We start from the raw sequence: 19,441 nt of genomic DNA, 5'->3' as shown, positions 1-19,441 counted from the left end.
AATAACATGTATACACACTACCGTTCAAAAGTTTGGGGTCACCTAGACAATTTAGTGTTTTCCATGAAAAGTCACACTTTTATTTCCCACCATAAGTTGTAAAATGAATAGAAAATATAGTCGAGACATTTTTCTGGCCATTTTGAACATTTAATCGACCCCACAAATGTGATGCTCCAGAAACTCAATCTGCTCAAAGGAAGGTCAGTTTTATAGCTTCTCTAAAGAGCTCAACTGTTTTCAGCTGTGCTAACATGATTGTACAAGGGTTTTCTAATCATCCATTAGCCTTCTGAGGCAATGAGCAAACACATTGTACCATTAGAACACTGGAGTGAGAGTTGCTGGAAATGGGCCTCTATACACCTATGGAGATATTGCACCAAAAACCAGACATTTGCAGCTAGAATAGTCATTTACCACATTAGCAATGTATAGAGTGGATTTCTGATTAGTTTAAAGTGATCTTCATTGAAAAGAACAGTGCTTTTCTTTCACAAATAAGGACATTTCAAAGTGACCCCAAACTTTTGAACTGTAGTGTATATATACACGCACACATACATGCATACACAAAATGGAATCATTTGCTGACAGCTCAGTCCCCCCCAGTTCAAAAATCCTATCTGCGCCCCTGAGTAGGTCTGGTGGAAGGTTGGATTTCCAAACTTTATCCAAACTGTTTAGAGCTCCCCAGGCTTTTCCGAGATGAAGTTCAACATCTCTCTTGGAGGATGCAATGTTGCTGCCTAGATATATGAACTCGGCAGTCTACCACCACCCTACTTCACTTCGTTGAAGACGCAGCTTGCTCGATTGGCCTGTACATAAATACATACAAAATGGAACTAATGTCCTACAATGTAGAAGGTACCATCAAATCGTTGGACGGCGATGATATCAAAGTTTTTAATAAGTCCACGTAAAGACTGAAGAGTGGATGAAAATATCATCTACAACCCAAGATGTGGTTCCTGAGGGACAGAACAGTCAGAGAGCACAGGAGGAGTTGTGGACGGAGGACAGAGGACATAAAAAGTTCACTAATATGATAATTATATAAACTCAAAAAAATGATGTTCTACTTTCCTCAAGACTCGCTATACTGCTCTAATCCCATAATCATAAAATAACGTGAAGTGTGTGAGAGAACATGAGCACTTCACACTAAACTGGACTCTTCCTCAGTACAGAAGGAACTTTTGTACTTTTAGGGCCATATTCAGGGTGCAGTGTGTGCACGTCTTACAGCAAAGACAAAAAAACAAAGCCTCTATTTCTTTCAGTCTGGATATTCTACTGCTGTTTATTTTGGGTTTAAAGGTGCTATGTGCAAGAATTTTCATTTAAAACATTCAACATCTTCACTAAACTTATCAACAGAATGTGAAGAAGGAACAGCATTAACATTATGTCAAAATGTGTATGTATTGTGTTGCAGAAATATCTACTGAAGTTAGCATGCTAACCAACTAGCCCCAAGACAGGACACACCATCCGTCTCGTAATACCACTGTAATACCACAGGAGGCGATAGTGAGTCACTGTAGTGTTCAGTCTGCACTCAGTCCAGAATGAGAGTAGTAGTAGTAGCTGTGTTACTGGCAGCTATGTACATGTTAGCCTCAGAGCTGAGACTGCTGAAAACTAAAGAGAAGCAAATGGGTCGCTGCAATTTGCAGAAACTTCTGGAATCCAGGCACCGAAACGTGGATTTGTGGTTACCATTTTGTGTGTGTTGTATTTTTGGAGCGGCTGTGTGGAAGATCTGATAATTCACAAGCCGGCAACTGCAAGAGCACATTCTAGTCTGGAAGTGATTGAAAAACTCTATCTCAGATATGTTTATTTCAGAAAAATCTGGCAACCTTGGAAATGTGAACTTGGAATGCTTGTGTTAAATGCTGATGGATGAACAGTGTCATAAGGCTTCTTCATTTACTTCCTGTTTTTTCCACAGTTTTGGTGTCCAATGCTGTTTTAGCCCCGCCCCAACCGTACCTTCTGATTATAGTCTCCACCTGTTCATTCGAATGAGCTTTATTGTGTTTTGTGAGCCTACATTTCTCATTTAAGCGTTCTCGTTCTTCCTTCTGGTTCGTTGAGGTTCTGGTCTTGTATATTTCAATATTTCCTGGTTTTGAATCCAGACTTTTGTCTAGTTTATGATCTCAGTCTGTGTTTATGGGTCGTTTATAGGTGAGCTGTGATGGAGCGAGTGCGTGAACTCTTCTTCTCACCCCCGTGTGTTTCAGCAGGAGTTTAATTCGGGATGAGGGAGCGGATCAGGTCCATTTAAGCTTACTGCAGCACAAGGGCCTCGTCTCATTTTCAGCAGACTCTCACATCAGACTCTCAGAGAGGTTTGGAGACAAAACACACACAGAGTCATGAATAAACTGTCGGCGAAGGTCTCTCCGTGTTCCACCCCTCCACCTGGCACACTGCACACAGCCTCCACCTCAGGTACGAACCACCTGCATTTTAATTCACTCTGAGAAGAGAAGAGACTTTTCAGTGAGATTACACACTGCAGCGTTTGCCTTTCGTTGCCTTTCTCACTTTAGAATGTTTCATGTAGTTTATTGCAGCATGCTCATACCTGTCTCTGGGACTGTTAGCTGCATGACTGTGATGTGAGATGTGAACTTTACTCCAGCTGTGATATATGTGGTATAAAAGTGTAGAACTCAGAGAGGACGATGTTCATATGTTCATTTTTATTCTTTTTTACAGCATCACACTCAGTTCTCTTCATGTTTATGTAAATTTAGAATTATTCCCTGAGAGAATTGAGACTAATGTGGGTTTTTAAGTCCTCTTGAGGGTGGCGTGCCTCCGTCAGGGCCGTGTTGCGGGTGAACTCTCCTGATGGAACCTGAACATGTTTATTTCTGTTTGTGTCTGTGCAGAGGCTGATGTGAGGAGTGAGGAGTGTGTGTCGGAGCAGGAGTCGGCACCAAGCCAGTGTCCGTGTCGCTGTTCGGTCACAGCCATGCTGCGGCTGGTGGCAGGCGTTGTGCTGGGGGTCGGCATAGCGACGGCGTGGGTGTGGGCAGCTCACAGCGCAAAACAAACTCTCACACAATTTAACGCTCCATTTTTCATCTTTTGGTTCTGCAGCAGCTGGAACCTGCTGATGTTCCCTCTGTATTACGCTGGACATTTACTGACCGAGAAACCCAGAGAGAAGCCCAGAGTTCAGTTCAGGTCGGTTTCACAGCAGATTACATCAAAATAACCACCATTTAAAACTGGGATGAGTGATCAGAGTGATAAGTGATCAGGGTGATGAGTGATCGGCGCAATCAGGGTGATGAGTTAACAGAGTGATCAGAGTGATGAGTGATGAGTGATCAGGGTGATTGGTGATCAGAGTGATGAGTGATCAAAGTGATGAGTGGGATGAAGTGATTGTAGTTACACTGTAATACTGCAGTAATGTTCATATTATAGCGCCTGTGTGTGTGTGTGTGTGTGTGTGTGTGTGTGTGTGTGTGTGTGTGTGTGTTTTACAATAAGTTGGTGATGATTTATTGTGATGATTAAAACATTAATGAACTTATCCGTGATGAATATTACAGCTGGAGTTTATAATACTGTATTTAAATTAAAGTAAAAAACAAAGCTGCTCATTTAATTTGATTTTACATTAAAATGTCTTTAAAGCTGATTAGCTCTAATCTGATTTTAAAAGCTAATTCTTTCAGATTAGCGTGGAGCTAAAAAACACTCGCAGCTCGTCACTTAAACACCTCCAGAACATTAAAACCAGAACACTTTCATCAACACATCATCAGCATCTTCACAGCAAAATAAAGTCTGAGTTAATAATAACATGGAGAACATCATGCTGTGTGTGTGTGTGTGTGTGTGTGTGTGTGTGTGTGTGTGTAGGCGGTGTCTGCGGTTCCTGGGTGATGGGGAGGTAACAGTGAGGATGTTGTTGAGGTTCTCCGCTCCATTCTCTGTGTTCTGGAGTGTGTCGGGCTTCCTGTACCTGCGCGCTCTCAGCAGGACGTCAGTCACAGACTGCAGCGCTGTGATGTGCTGTAACTCCGCCTTCACCTTCCTGCTCACCTGGATCTGCCTTAAGGAGCGCTTCCTGGGAGTCAGGGTCTCATAACACACACACACACACACACACTGCAGGTTCAGTGCAGCAAAACTCAACTACTCTCTCTTTGTCTCTGTGCCATTCTCTCTCTCTCCCTCTCTCTCTGTCTGCCTGTCTCTCTCTCTCTTTCTTTCTGTCTGCCTGTCTCTCTCTTTCTTTCTGTCTGTCTGTCTGTCTGTCTGTCTGTCTCTCTCTCTCTCTCTCTCTCTCTCTCTGTCTGTCTCTGTCTGTCTGTCTGTCTCTCTCTGTCTGTCTCTCTCTGTCTGTCTCTCTCTGTTGCATGCTGGGAGTGTGTGAGTGAGTGAGTGTGTGAGGATTCACGGTGAGAGCGTGATTGTTTGGGGTTTATCCCGTTCTTTTTTCATACTTTATTTCTTGCTTTAAGCATTAAAATAACTTTCAGTTTAGCGTTATCTAAGAATTTGTGTAAATTGTTGATTTAGATTTGTTCGGAGGAAAGTGGTGACGTGGCGGGGTGTAGGAATGGCGTCTCACCCGGTTGGGTGTGGCCCTTCCCTTTCACTCCGCCACAGAATCAGGTGTGTCCCTGAAGCGGGATCGAGTGTGGAGGATGTGCTGCTCGCAGTCGGTAAACAGGTCGGATATGAAAATATCGCTTCGGTGTCTCGGATGAATAAAGCAGTGGTGATATTTTTAAGGAGGAATGTTTGATGAATCGTCTTGTTGAGACCGGGGTGTGGATAAATGAAGCGTTTGTGCAAATTACGCCACGAGTTTCGTCCACAGTTAAAGTCGCCATCTCTAATGTTCCCCCTTTTATCCCGAACAGTGACATCGAGCGCGAGCTCTCAAGGTTCGGGAAATTCTCCAGCACAAGTAAAATGATTCCACTGGGCTGTAAGAACGAGGCCCTGAAACATGTGCTGTCTTTTCAGTGGCAGGTCTTCATGTTCCCCGAGTCTCCAGCATTAGATGTTTCTTTTCATGGTTTACACGGAAACAAATCTGTATGCGACTACGGGGAGCATGCGGTGTTTTGAATGCGGCGATATCGGCCATAAAAAGTTTGCATGTCCTCATAAAGCTCAGGCCGATGAGGGCGAAGGGACCAGCGATGGTTCGGTTGTGGTCCAAAAGGGACCCAAAGAAACAAATGGAGATTTCTGACTCGAGCGTCCCGGCTGTGGAAGAACCAGCGGGACAAAAAATCAGTGACTGTAACGTTTCAGTGGGAAACACGGCGGATAAAAACAAAACAGAAACTGATCCTCTAACGGAGGCAGTCAGTGGATCAGAACCCTGCGGTGCTGAATGATGGGGAAGGCACTGATCTGGGGTCAGATAGCGGGGCAGAGACCATCACTCCAGAGCCCGTTACTGACCCACCTGTCACAGACATCACTGCACTGAACACCGGAGAGCCACCGGCAGAAGAAGGGGGTGATGAGGTGACGGGGAATGAGGATGCTCTGTCTGAGATCTCCAGCCTGTCTGATCTGGGCTCGCAGGCGATGGATGAACAGCTCGACTCTCGAGAGGAAATTAACACGCTTTTAGATCAAACATTTGGGAAAACAGTAGAGGCGAGTGATTACTTCTCTGATTTGGATAAGTTTATTGTGTCAGTGGTTATGTTACAGCGGACAGTCGGTTATGATGTACTGTGCAGGAAAAAGAGATTCAGACTTAAGGAAATGTTGGCAAGATTGCGGAGGGGCAAGACCCCCGTCACTCGGGGGAAAAGTGATAAAGTCACGTGGTGAAGTCTATCCTCCTGTTTTCCTCTCTGTTACTGCTGATCCTGCCCTTTTTCTCATTTCCTAATGCAGTCTTTCTGTTTAGGGTCTCTAAATATTAACGGGGCTAGAGAAAGTGATAAAAGAGCTGTACTAGCAGAATACTTACGAATTAAAAAGTTGAGGTTATATTCTTACAAGAGACGCATTCTGACAGCACTAATGAGGTGGAGTCGGGTGTTTGGAGGGAAGGGAACCATATTTTAAGTCATGGATCGAACACTAGTGCAGGAGCAGCAATTCTCTTCGCAAGAAATATTAATGTCGCAGCGATCTCAGTAACCGAGCTCGTAAAGGGGAGGGGTTTAGTTGTTGAAGCTGAAATTCAGGGCACCTTGTTTCTTTTTATAAATATGTTTACGCACCTGATAGCGGCCCAGAGCGCTCGAGTGTTTTAGGAAAGATAGACACCACGCTGCAACAGTGCGGTAAAGATTGTTTTATGGTAATGGGGGGACTGGAACTGCACTCCTGATTTTATTTTAGACAGAAATGGGGAGGAGCCGCATCCCCAGTCTAGTCAGCTGCTTCACAACCTCATAAAAAAGGCTAGTTTAGTAAATGTATAGAGAAGCAGAAATGTAAAATCAAGACAGTACACATGGGTGAAGGTGTCTGATGGTGTTTTTTTCTGCTGCTAGACGAGACAGAATATATGTGAGCAGTTCATATAATAATAGAATAATCAATGCTTTTATATTCCCCAATGGTTTTACGGATCATCACATGACAACTGTTGACATAAACATGATTAAACTACCACACCCACATTATTATTGGCATTTTAATGTAAAACTGTTTCTCGATACGGGGCGGCACGGTGGTGTAGTGGTTCGCGCTGTCGCCTCACAGCAAGAAGGTCCGGGTTCGAGCCCCGGGGCCGGCGAGGGCCTTTCTGTGCGGAGTTTGCATGTTCTCCCCGTGTCCGCGTGGGTTTCCTCCGGGTGCTCCGGTTTCCCCCACAGTCCAAAGACATGCAGGTTAGGTTAACTGGTGACTCTAAATTGAGCGTAGGTGTGAATGTGAGTGTGAATGGTTGTCTGTGTCTATGTGTCAGCCCTGTGATGACCTGGCGACTTGTCCAGGGTGTACCCCGCCTTTCGCCCGTAGTCAGCTGGGATAGACTCCAGCTCACCTGCAACCCTGTAGAACAGGATAAAGCGGCTACAGATGATGAGATGAGAATTTGAGTCAGAGGTGGGGAAACTCAGATAAAAACTTTTTGCCAGAACTATACTGCATGTGCTACTGCAAACATAAAAGCAACTGTTAAGAGGCTGGAGAAGGAGATTTTGTACTTTGAAAGCAACTTAGAAAACCAAAATACTCCGGAGGTGAGCAGGGCGCTGCAGGAAAAGAAGCAAGACTTGAGTTTCTTTCTTCGGGAACGGGTGAAGGGGGCTCTGGTGAGAGCCAGAATGGCTGCAGTGACAGACATGGACGCCCCCAGTGCTTTCTTTTTCAAACTTGAGCAGAAGGCGGCACAACAGAGACAAATGCTACATCTTTGTCGACCTGATGGGTCCCTGACAACGGACCCCGCTGAAATGGGGAAGCTGGCAGTGGCCTTCTACTCCGAGCTCTACGCAGCTGGTAACGGTGATGAAGAGAGCACAGCCCAGCTTCTTCAGGAACTACCAGAACTCAGCCCAAGGCAGAAGGAGACCCTGGACACCAACATCACATTCAGGGAACTTACACAAGCTGTTCGGCAGCAATCAGCAGGACGTGCGCCTGGAATAGACGGACTGCCGGCTGAGTTCTACAAGCGCTTCTGGGGAGTGCTGGGGGAGGACTATCACAACGTGATGAAGGACTGTGAGACGAAGAGGCTACTGCCTAGTAGCAGCCGGAGTGCTGCTCTGTCACTGCTGCCAAAGAAAGGAGATCTGGGCTCACTCAAGAACTGGCGGCCTGTTTCCCTTCTCTGCCTGGACTATAAGATTTTAGCAGTGTCTGGCAAATAGACTGAAAGTTTTTTTTTTAAGCACTCTGGTTCATAAGGATCAGCGAGATGATGTTACAGTTTTTATTACGAAGCAGGAAGATGTAGTAGGACTTTATGCCAGTCTGGCAATATATGAGAGTGCGTCCTCAGCCAAAGTCAACTGGGGAAAGAGTGAGGGACTCCTAATAGGTGGGTGGGAGAACACTGGACCACCACGATTACCAGGAGGCTTACAGTGGGGAAAGGATGGGATGAAGTTCCTGGGTGTGTTTTTAGGGACAGAAGATTTTAAGAAAAAGAACTGGGAGGGCATGCTGGAGAAGGTGGTTGCCAAGCTGTCAAAATGGAATTGGGTATCGTCTCAGTTGTCCTACAGGGGGAAGGTCTTGGTGACAAACAACCTGGCTGCCTCCACCCTGTGGCACAAACTTGGTGTCTTGGAACCACCTGCGGATCTCATATGTGAAATGCAGAGGAGACTGGTGAATTTTTTCAGGTCGGGCCAACACTGGACTAGGGCACCAGCGCTCTATCTACTGGTACAAGAAGGGGGACGGGGCCTGATCGGCATGCACAGCCGGATCTCCACTTTCTGGCTACAGGCAGCGCAGAAGCTGCTATACAACGAAGATGCAGTATGGAAAAACACAGCGAGCACATTCCTGAGGAAAGTGGAGGGCCTTGGCTACACCCAGCAGCCGCTCCTGTTGAACACACAGCAGATGGAGTTGGGGAGCCTCCCCAACTTCTACCAGTCGACACTGTGAACACGGCAGCAGGTGTTTACGGTTCACAGGAGCCTCTCTCAGCCAGAGAAGTGGATCCTCAGAAAACCTCTGTTGTACAATCCATGGATCTCATCAAGACTGCTGAACACCACAAGCGTACAGGCTTCTCTGTGGAGGAGCGGGTGCACGACACTGGCTCAGCTGAGAGAGGGCGATGGGTGGAAATCAGCAGCCTTCATACAACATGTCACTGGCTTACAGTCCCCTCGCCTAGTAGAAAAATTCATCAGTGAGCTCCAAGAGGCGCTGCCTGAGGGCTGTGGAGGAACCTCAAGGAGACCTGACGCAGAGATGAGCAAGCACAACAATGATTGCCCACCCTTCACTGTTCCAGCAGCTGTGGAACAACCACAAGAAGAGGATGGGGACATGCTCCTCTCTTTTCAAACTCCAGTTCTGGGGAGCTTCAGGAGCCTCTCCAAGAAGGCAATCTACACTATTTGTGTAAAAGTGACACACCAGGCAGCACTGAGAGGGCCGAAGGCCTCGGGGTGGTCAGGTTTGTTTGGCCTAGACTTCTTTATGAAAGGACGCTGGTGAGCCCTCTACAAACCCCCCCACAGAGAAGCGAACTGCCGATCTACAGTGGAGAGTGAGCCGCAAAGCCATAGCTACAAACAGACACGTGGCACACCTGAATCCAGCAGTAGTGAGGGAGTGTTCCTTCTGTGGTCGAGACGAAGAGGTAGAGCACCTGTTCCTGAACTGCAGTCGGGTAGAGGACTTGTTTAGACTGTTGAAGGTGTGGTTCAGGTCCCTAGGGGAGGAGTTCTCACACGAAATGTTTATAGGAGGGCCTAAATATAGTGTCACCAAGAAGGGAAAAGTTTGTTTATTGAATTTTTTTATCAGGCTTGGCAAAAATGGCTATCTGGAAAACCAGAAAAAATAATAACCTTGTGGCTGGTCCAACAGATGTGGTGGGCGTGGTGAGGGGGATGTTGGGAGCACGGCTGAAGCTCAAATATTCTTATTATGGTTTGATTAATGATGCTGAAAAGTTTTGTGCAATACGGGGAATATCTGATGTCCTTTGTCGGATAAATGATGCTCAGCTGATTTTTAATTTTTAATGGTTGGTAATGATTCTAATTCTTATGACTTACTGTTCTTATAGTTTTTAGTTTTTTATTTTGTCTTACTATTTATGGAAATGTACAAAATTGTTTTTATCTTTTTGTTTTTATCTTGGTTTTATTGTTTTATCTAGCTGTCTTTTATATTTGAGTGTTTGTCCCTTTTTAGGATCTTTTAGAAACAGTATATATTTATTAACTTGTTAAATTATTTGCACATTATTTTAGTGATTTTATATATTGTTTCTGAAGTAGAGCTGTCTTCAGTGATTGAATAAAGGGGACATAAAATCTCAAATCTCTCTCTCTCTCTCTCTCTCTCTCTCTCTCTCTCAGGTGGTCGCAGTGATTCTCTCTATCACAGGAATCGTGATGTTAGCATACTCTGATGGTTTCTACAGCGACTCTATCACCGGAGTGGCTCTGGCAGTTGGATCAGCCTCTTGCTCTGCACTGTATAATGTGTGTGTGTGTGTGTGTGTGTGTGTGTGTGTGTGTGTGTGTGTGTGTGTGTGTGTGTGCTTGCTTGTTCATGGCTGTGTTTCATTAACAGCGCGTCTCTTGGCTGTGTTTCATTTCTCAGGTATTGTACAGGAAACGTGTAGGGACACTTGATCCTGGCCCAGCAAGCATATTGTTGTGCTGTGTGGGTCTGTGTGTGATTGTGGTACACTCATGGGTGTGTGTGCTGCTGTATGTCACGCACATGGAGTTCTGGGATCCGTCTGAGCCCGTGCCCTGGAACACACTCTGCACCACGGCATCACTGCTGCTCGGTACACAGACCTACACACACCTAGCGCATGACAGAGGGACACTACACTGAGCACTGTTTCAGTAGTGATATCACATGCATGCTTTAACTCTGTGTGTGTGTGTGTGTGTGTGTGTGTGTGTGTGTGTGTGTGTGTCTTACAGTGTTTAATGTACTCGTGAACATGGGAGGAGTGTGTACTTATCCTGCGCTCATCTCACTCGGGGTCCTGCTCACAGTTCCAACCAGTGCAGGTTCAGACTCACTGCAGTCACATGACCACCTGCAGTCTGCAGTCACATGACCACCATACAGTCATTATTACCTGTACAATCTCACAAACTGCAGCCGTTACCTGTTTGTCTCAACGATGACATGAATATCACATGGAGGATTTTTTTAGCTCCACCATGCTACAGGCTAATGCATAATTACACAGGGTTACATCAGTGTTCATACAAACTGAGTTCCTCATTTCTGTGTGTAAATATTCCTCAGAGGGCCATGAACACTCTCGTGCTTCAGGGGCAATGAAGAAACAGGAGGCAGGCTTGTGACAACTCAAAGCAGATGCTCGACCACACACCCGCTGCCACAATCCTCGTCCTCAGAGTCGTTATCATACAGTCAGACAGTGGCACTGAACTTAACACTGCTCCTCACTCCAGCCAATCCCATGCAAGAAACATGCGCTTGAGATCAAGATCAGAATCAAGTGTAACTGAGACATGCTCGTGTTTTTGTAATGTAATTCTAAGATATGTTTGAGGTATGAATGCTGATGTAACTTTAGCATTAAATAATCTCTGTGTGTGTGTGTGTGTGTGTGTGTGTAACATGCCTCTGAATATGACCCTGAGTGTTTACATACACTCTGCCATGTAAAGGCAATTGTGTCAGTGGCAAAAGACGGTCCAGTAGTGAATAGGTAATGCTGTGGAATCGTCTTTTACCACCGCCATAATATACAGATTCTGCAGTTTGCCTTTGTACAGCAGCACTAATACCTATTCCATACTACATTTCACTTTTCCTCACTGTGTGTGTGTGTGTGTGTGTATACACAGCGGTGGATGTGTGGGTGTTGGAGGCTCCTCCCCTCAGTGACATGCGTTCGTTAGCGTTGGGTTTGATCTCAGCTGCGTTCCTACTGCTGCTGTTTCCGGAAGATTGGGACCAGAAAACTCTGCAGTGGATCAGTTCAGTGTGGAGTCAAAAAACACTCAACACCTAACACATGATCCTCACTCCTGTCCTCCTCTACACTGATTAACACTTTTTAGAATTTTATTTTAACTTTAATTTTGTTTAAAATGCAGTCTGACTGAATGAAAAGGCAAAAATAATTAAAATCTTTCACAAACAATGTGCTCCTTTTATCCATAATGAAACCTATAAGGTTTACTGTGGACTCATTGAGTGTTTGTTTTTATTTTTGGGACAGTGGAGAAATCCAGCTCTCGAGATCAGCGTAACTCTCCACCCGAACAGATCTGTCTCTGTAGTCACCTTCCTCCAAGGCGGTTCCAGGGCTGGTGCGGAACCGGTGCCTAAGAACTGGCTCTCGGCCATGAAAACTGGTTCCAGTGTGGCACCAACACTTTGCCAGTCTAGAACCAAGAGCTGCTTACTTCAGGGGCTGGAGGCAGGATTAGCATGATTAATAAGACCAGCTAAAACTTTGTGACTGCCATTTTCAAAAGAATAGAGCTAGTGTAGCGTCTAGGCTGACTAATCAAGAGAAGAAGGAACAAAAAGAGACGATGTAGTCTGCCGTTGTTGTTGATGTGCTTGGCAGCTCGTGGCTAGAAAAGTGAAGATGTATACAGTGACATAATGACGTGACTCTCTGGTGGCTCTTTAGCCTGTGGAAAATTAAACTGGTTCTTAGACGGTTCGCACATTGAACCAGTTCCAAACCAGCACTCGCACCAGCCCAGAACTAGCACCTGGTGTTGGTGGAAATGGGAGAGAGAGAGAGAGAGAGAGAGATGAAAAAACTGCCATTTAATACAGTTGTAATGTCAGTGAGAGCAGGAACGAACTCACTAACTCAGTCTCTCAGATGTTCCACAACATTAAATCTAACTATACACCGTTAAAGTGTGTGATGTTTCATTCAATAATAAATTAAACATGCTATTCTTGCTGTGAAAATTGCTGTGCTTTCAGTGGAATAATACACTCCAGACCATGCAGTTATACAAAAACAACCCACTCGAGGGGTATGAGCAGTCCGCCTGTGCGCCGGGCCGTATCTCTCTCCCTGGAGTTGAGTGCATGAGTTTATCACAGTGCAGTCTGTCGTGTGTTCTTTATCACAGTTAGAGTTCTGCACTGATTAGTGTTGATGTTTATATTTTATTTTTATCAGCAGTATATTAAGATGTCTGTGTGCATGAGTCCTGAGGGAGTGGTGTTTGGTGAGCAGGCCGCTGGGGGGCGCTGTGTCTGCATTCTGCATTAATCCCACTGTTGAAGAAGAAGAAAAAGAAGGCGCTATAAAAACGAGAACAACAAATCCTCTTTCAGTTTACACAGTAGAGCTTGCGGCCATGATGCTCGGATTACTGTGGGTTGAGGAAAACAACCAAAACAATACACTAATAGCAACAAATAGTTTATCAGCACTCATGAGCATCCGGTCAGGGAAATCATGCAGGCAAGAGATCATAAATGAAATATATCACATCATATACAGAAAACACAGAGTGGGTTTAAGTGTATGTTTCATTTGGGTTCCAGCTCATGGAGGGGCAGAAGGAAACGAGAGCGTGGACATATTGGCAAAACAATCAGTGAAATCGCAAACAATTCATCTGCATATTCCATGATGTAAAGCTGAGGCTAAAACCATCATTAAAAGTCAAACAGAAAAAGTATGGCAGGAGAACTGGGACACCAGTGATACAGGAAGACGTCTCTACAGTATACAAAAGCATGTGGGTGTTGGGAGAAAGGTGAGGAGAAACAGAAGGGAGGAAACCATCATCACCTGTCTAAGAATAGGCCATACAGCACTCAACAAGACACTTCATATCATAGGAAACCATCCGAGTGGGTTCTGCAGACATTACAATCAGCCAGAGTCAGTGCAGCATGTGGTAGTGGAGTGTGACTTCTATAAGGAGAGAAAGAAACTAAGTGAAGCACTTAAAGAAATAAAACTTAACTTCACACTGGAGAACATCTTAAGCTGGGCAGACACTGTGCAATTTTTTCAATCGTGGTATTCAGCTGCTGCTCACACTGTACGAGTGAATCGCAGGGGTAAACAGCACGCAGCTTACGATTCCTGTTCTCACACTATACGATCAGATGCTCGGATCCGATGCTCAGGATTTCAAACAGGTTTGATTTTCATCCGATCGATCGGGAGGAGGTCGTGAGGTGTTAATCGCTTGTCGTTACCCCATGTATACTACACGATCCGAGACGCACGATTGAGCCAAAACTCGGCCCGATCTCCAAAATAGTTGCACGAGTGAAAATCGTGTCAAAATCGGGCCAAAAATCGCACAGTGTATGTCCAGCTTTAGATAAGGCATTAGGACATATATGTGGCCAACTAATAACATTTTTAAAAGAAACAGGTGTAATAGAGGGCGGCACGGTGGTGTAGTGGTTCGCGCTGTCGCCTCACAGCAAGAAGGTGCGGGTTCGAGCCCCGTGGCCGGCGAGGGCCTTTCTGTGCGGAGTTTGCATGTTCTCCCCGTGTCCGCGTGGGTTTCCTCCGGGTGCCCCGGTTTCCCCCACAGTCCAAAGACATGCAGGTTAGGTTAACTGGTGACTCTAAATTGAGCGTAGGTGTGAATGTGAGTGTGAATGGTTGTCTGTGTCTATGTGTCAGCCCTGTGATGACCTGGCGACTTGTCCAGGGTGAACCCCGCCTTTCGCCCGTAGTCAGCTGGGATAGGCTCCAGCTCGCCTGCGACCCTGTAGAACAGGATAAAGCGGCTACAGATAATGAGATGAGATGAGATGAAATGAGGTGTAACAGAGAACACATCAGTTTTTTTCCTGTCAAGCTTCTGTTCCACACTCCAATCCAGTAGGTGGCAGTAATGCATCTGTAAGCTGCCATGCCAACCGCCATAAACCCAGAAGAAGAAGAGGGCGGACGTGGGCGGGGTTTAGCGCGTTGTTGGTGTGTGTATTGAGCAGCATGGCGCTGAACGCAGGTACAGTGCGGGAGAAGCTCTCACCTTTCAGACTTTAGCAGGTTTATTCCTCATTAATGCGCTTTTTAACTTCATCACAAACTCCACGTGAGCTCGGAGTGAGCAGGCTAACGGCAGGCTAACGGCGTGCTAACCCTCAGAGGAATAAACAGATGTGCAGTGTGGGAGTGAGGAGTTTCTCCTCTGGAGTTAAACACCAGCATGGGAATGGGTTAATATTGAGGAATATTGTGTTAGTGTTCTAGAATTAAGCTTTACAAAATGCCGCATGATTAGATATTAGCTAATTAGCTGTAGTTAAAATAATAAAGCTCGTGCTGCATAATGAGATTAACCTGCATGCTAACAGTGACGTCACTGCTCCTTAATTGAATGATTTGAGTGAACATGAACTGAATCTTGTGTGTGTGTTCGCAGAGGAGGAGGAGTTTGAGTGGGAGCCGCCCAGTGAGGCGGAGCTGAAGGTGTTCCAGGCTCGAAGGGAGCGTCAGGATAAGATCAGTAAACTGATGGGAGATTATTTACTGAAGGGCTACAAGATGCTGAGCGACTGCTGCGACACCTGCGGGGTGTGTAACCAAAGAAAATGCTTCACTGCTCTCATGGCTGGGCACTTTATCTGGACGTGCTGGAGAGATTATACACTATAGCCAAAAATATGTGCACCTGTATGTGGTTGTTCCATAAAATTTAAAGCACACAGTTGAATCGAACAACTCTGTAGCATTACAGTTTCCCTTCACTGGCACCAAGAGTCCAGACCTGCTCCAGCAGGACGACGCCCTGGGCACACAGCGAGCTCCATGAAGACATGGTGTGGGCGAGCTCGAGTGTCCTGCACAGCTGGGTGTGATTGTCAGGGGGTGCATATACTTTTGGCTGTATAGTGTATGTTACAGTTACACTTTTTTTTTTTGAGCAAACGAGTTAAAATCTCATGTGGTCACATTTGTGTGAAATGATGATGGTTCTGCACACAGTGAGCATGAAACACCTTTTCCTCATCACCACCAGAATTGTGTGTCTGTGCAGACGTGCGCATCGACTGCGTGTGTGAAAGCAGTAGGTCAGGCATGGTATTACTGCACATACATTCAGCTTGTGTGACATATCAGAAACGTGTCTGTCCCTGTTGCATGAAGCTGTGTGTGTGGAAGTGTACAGTGAAGAAGAAAAAGGCAGCAACGTAAGGGCCTCTGCATGCTCTTGCAACAAGACTTTCGCAGATTGCTTTTCGCAGACAGTTGTAATTTATCGTTGAGCTGGGACTAATAGACGTGCACGATGTTATTCACCGCCACAACACAAGGGGGCGCGAAATCGCAAAATCGCGAGGAGTAGTTGGTGGGTGTGGTTAGTGGAGTGTTTATCCTCCGGTTACTTATAATGACTAGAACTGGAGTCGTATAGATGTACGTACTTCCTCGATCAACCGCTCTTCATGCTGCTCCGTCTTCGCTCGTGTTTTTAAAAATGCCGGTCGTGAAAACAAAACAAACCGGGAAAGTAGGGAAGCGGAAGTGCGTGTACAGCGGATGTAGAGTGGACCAATCAGAGCCCTCTTGTCTGCGACGCTGTCTGCGAGGCTTCTGCGGTGGTCACAATTTTTGGGAGGTGCGCGCAGAGCGTCTGCGAAGGGGGGGGCTACACAGACGCCATCTGCGAGGACTGGGTTGTCAGCATAAATTGGCCTTAAACCTGTCTCTCTTTTTCTAAATTGTGAAACACAAATTAAATAACAAGTGCAAGTTGTCTGGTTTCTGTGTCCCTCCTGTGCCAGGACCCAGTATTCTCAGGCAGGCTCCTGTCCCAGTACTAACCAGGACTTGAAGGTGCATTGGGCGTCGCTGATCCTCCGATTATGCAGCTGGGGTTACAATGGGGGGGTGTCCTCTGGTAAATGCGAGAGTTTGACTCCCTACTCACATCTGAGAATAGAACACAACATGGATTATTTAGGATAACAGCACAGTCTGGAGTGCGTTATTCACTCACACCACAGTGATTTATTCACGATTACAACGTTCACAGGAAGTGTAACCAAGACTGAGACATTTACAACAGAGACCTTTTCCATCAGTGTGAAATAAATATCACAAAGAACTTCAGTACATCAACGGAATGGAAAAAAGGGCTCTGACCAAATCATATGCTGTGTGACCAACTGAAAGTCAGTAGCAGCAGTGGGAAAGTCTTGAGGCGTGCTGCAGGAGGGACTGGGCTCTGTGGTCAGGGAGAGAGGCGTTTTTACTGAAGTTTTAAACACACACATAACAAATGAGTGGATGTGCAATACTCAGTAATGAAGGTGTGTGTTTGTTTTCTATAGACAATTCTGCTCCAGGATAAACAGAAGAAGAATTACTGTGTGGCCTGTCAGGAACTCGACTCGGACATCGATAAGGACAATCCTGGTACGTGAAGCTACTTTTTTTGTTTTTGTTTTTTTTTGTGCCTCGTCTCGATCCTGTTATAAAGACAGCCTTGTCGACTTTCCCTCTTCACTTAGAAGTGTGTAACATCACACTGTGATTATGTTCTGAATGAGGGGAGGTGATGAGGTGTGAAGTATAGATTAGGGACTCGCACTCTGCACTGACACACAGGAAGTGATCTGTTACATAAAGTCCAGTTTAAACACAGTGCTGCTTCTCTCTCTGTGTGTGTGTGTGTGTGTGTCAGCTCTGAACGCTCAGGCGGCTCGGTCTCAGGTACGAGAGCGTCAACTCGCCAATCATCACCCCCTCAATGCCAATGAAGCCACACCCACCGTACCAGAAGCCCCACCCAGCAGCAGACCAGAGCACTGCGAAGGAGCAGCGTCTGGGCTCAGAGCCCTGCCTCCACCTCCTCCTCAGCCTCGCCCCCTTCCTGCTCCATCCTCCCCCCCGTTGCAGAACCTGAGTGGTCTCTCCAGCTCTGTCGCTCTTCCTCGTCGTCCTCCTCCTCCTCATCACCAGGCTGCTGTGGACGCACAGGACGTTGTGCTGCAGAAGCTGCGTTGGGCCACACAGGAGCTGCAGACGGCCGTCTCCCTCGAGTCCTGCGTGCAGCTGTGCAGTCTGATCCGTGCCTGCGCAGACGCACTGCAGAGCCTCAAACACCTGCAGCACTGACACTGTACACACACACACACACACACACACACACACCACTGAATCTGTGTTACTCTTCACACTCGCAGGACATCACTGACCTCACTCCAGGGTCTTCATCTGGGGGTGTGGCCTGGGGGGTGTGGTCTTGTGTACTATCAGAAGCGAAAGTGTACAGTGTGTGGTGTGAAATAAACACAGCGTCACACACGGAGTTGTTTATTGTAATAAAACTGAGGAGGTGAAGCTGCAGAGTTCAACTGATTTTCTGCTGAATGAGAAATAAACACCAGAACTGAAGATACGATTTGTTTCTGCTCTCGCTTTACTGCTGCAGCATGGGTTCAAAACGACAGCACGCACGCGCGCACCTGAGAAACGGGGTTTTGATCCTTTCGGTCGCGGTCTGAGTGAACTCAGCGCCATGCTGAGGTAGGGACACTCTGGAGTGCACACTTGAGGTAAGTGCACTTCCTGCTGTGAGTTCCTGCTCCACCAGGTGGCGCTGCTGTCTTCATTCTGTCCTCACACATGGTTTCACTTTCAGACTGAACTGCAGAGTTTTAACACTTCATTCAGTTTGATTTTTTTTTTCTCTTCCTTCTGTTTAAACTCTGATGAGCTCCTGCATGCGACACACACACACACACACGCAGGAAATAATCTGTACCAGAAGTTTATAAATACCTCAGTGTAATCCCAAAGTTCCTCCTGCTCTTATCTGGTAAAAGGGTGGGTGATGTCTCTCTGTAATGCTGTGTTTATGGAATTCTAAAAATAACACACACACACACACACACGGTTCACCCAGCTGCAGTGTTGAGTCGTGGCTGTGGATGTTTTGTATGTTAATGTTGTAAACGCACTCCAGAGCTGATACACTGATATTTAAGACGCAGTAACAGAAAAAACAGCTTCATCTTTGTCTGCTGTCTTGATTTGTTTTCGTGAAGACTAAAGTATTGGCACCCTGTCCGTGAGGAGACTTATGACAGGGCCACGCCCTTTTTCATGGAAAATAACCTCAGTTTTTCATTGTGTTTCATATCAGAGAAAAATCACTGAGTGACTCTGGAGAGTTATTCTACTAATTCACTGCACTGTTAGTCTCCGCCCACTTCCTCAGGTTCCACTGTGCACTTCTGGGTTCGGACTAGTTCCTGAACCGAGCTGCACCAACACTGAGTGTTCGCTGGGTCGGGTCCAGTGCAGGAGCACATGTTAAAGTCAAGGTCATGTGACCACACTAATGAAGTGTCATTTCTGTTCCATGTTCATAAACGCTGAAGTGTTTCAGTGATGAACTCTTAAAGACTCTGAGCTCATAACCAGCAGGGTGTGGACCTCATGGAAACTTCAGCTCACACACACACACACACGCACACACACGCAGTGCTGGACACAATAAAGTCTTTATTCTACCTGAATTCACTTCATAAACAATCCTGTAAAAGTGTTGCTAAAACTGTACTTGTCTAAATTTGTTTTTTAGATCCATATATTTAAATTTCTCTGATTTTATATTTGTATTTATTTCCTGTTTATCTGCTTTGCTTGATCTCTAACTGATATATTTCTCTACATTAAAGCATATACGCAGAGCCACGGCCTCACTTTCATTTATAAATGCCTTGAGACCTCAAGAATGGCACAGGAATAGTTTTAAGCGTTAACAATAAATCTAATGTAGTAATGTTTACGATTAAAGTGATTTATATAGGTAGC

At 45.8% G+C, this 19,441-nt stretch overlaps 2 protein-coding genes across 2 annotated transcripts; both read left to right on the top strand.

Moving 5' to 3' along the window:
- The first annotated feature begins 2,390 nt into the window (after positions 1 to 2,390).
- Positions 2,391 to 12,100, top strand: LOC132873766 (solute carrier family 35 member F3). The gene is made up of 8 exons (XM_060909570.1): positions 2,391 to 2,466; positions 2,913 to 3,210; positions 3,898 to 4,117; positions 10,023 to 10,148; positions 10,270 to 10,462; positions 10,605 to 10,694; positions 11,508 to 11,644; positions 11,885 to 12,100. Exons 1-8 carry the CDS (start codon positions 2,391 to 2,393, stop codon positions 12,098 to 12,100), a joined length of 1,356 nt encoding a protein of 451 aa, XP_060765553.1.
- Positions 12,101 to 14,552: 2,452 nt separating this feature from the next.
- Positions 14,553 to 18,020, top strand: znrd2 (zinc ribbon domain containing 2). Its single transcript, XM_060908504.1, has 4 exons — positions 14,553 to 14,621; positions 15,039 to 15,190; positions 16,951 to 17,035; positions 17,304 to 18,020. The coding sequence occupies exons 1-4, from the start codon at positions 14,606 to 14,608 to the stop codon at positions 17,735 to 17,737; spliced, it is 687 nt and encodes a 228-aa protein (XP_060764487.1). The 5' UTR covers positions 14,553 to 14,605; the 3' UTR covers positions 17,738 to 18,020.
- Positions 18,021 to 19,441: the final 1,421 nt, after the last annotated feature.

Source organism: Neoarius graeffei, chromosome 25, assembly GCF_027579695.1.
Source record: "Neoarius graeffei isolate fNeoGra1 chromosome 25, fNeoGra1.pri, whole genome shotgun sequence".
In the NCBI taxonomy this organism is placed as follows: Eukaryota; Metazoa; Chordata; class Actinopteri; order Siluriformes; family Ariidae; genus Neoarius; species Neoarius graeffei.
The sequence above is the reverse complement of the archived record's forward strand: the minus strand, read 5'-3'. Positions and strand labels throughout refer to the sequence as shown.

Excerpts from the sequence above, each read along its gene's own strand:
- znrd2 (XM_060908504.1), top strand. Across the intron at positions 15,191-16,950 it reads ACTGCTGCGACACCTGCGGG|ACAATTCTGCTCCAGGATAA; the intron begins GTGTGTAACCAA and ends TGTTTTCTATAG. Across the intron at positions 17,036-17,303 it reads CATCGATAAGGACAATCCTG|CTCTGAACGCTCAGGCGGCT; the intron begins GTACGTGAAGCT and ends TGTGTGTGTCAG.
- LOC132873766 (XM_060909570.1), top strand. The coding sequence starts at position 2,391 with ATGAATAAACTGTCGGCGAAGGTCTCTCCGTGTTCCACCCCTCCACCT. Across the intron at positions 4,118-10,022 it reads AGCGCTTCCTGGGAGTCAGG|GTGGTCGCAGTGATTCTCTC; the intron begins GTCTCATAACAC and ends TCTCTCTCTCAG. Across the intron at positions 10,149-10,269 it reads CTTGCTCTGCACTGTATAAT|GTATTGTACAGGAAACGTGT; the intron begins GTGTGTGTGTGT and ends TTCATTTCTCAG.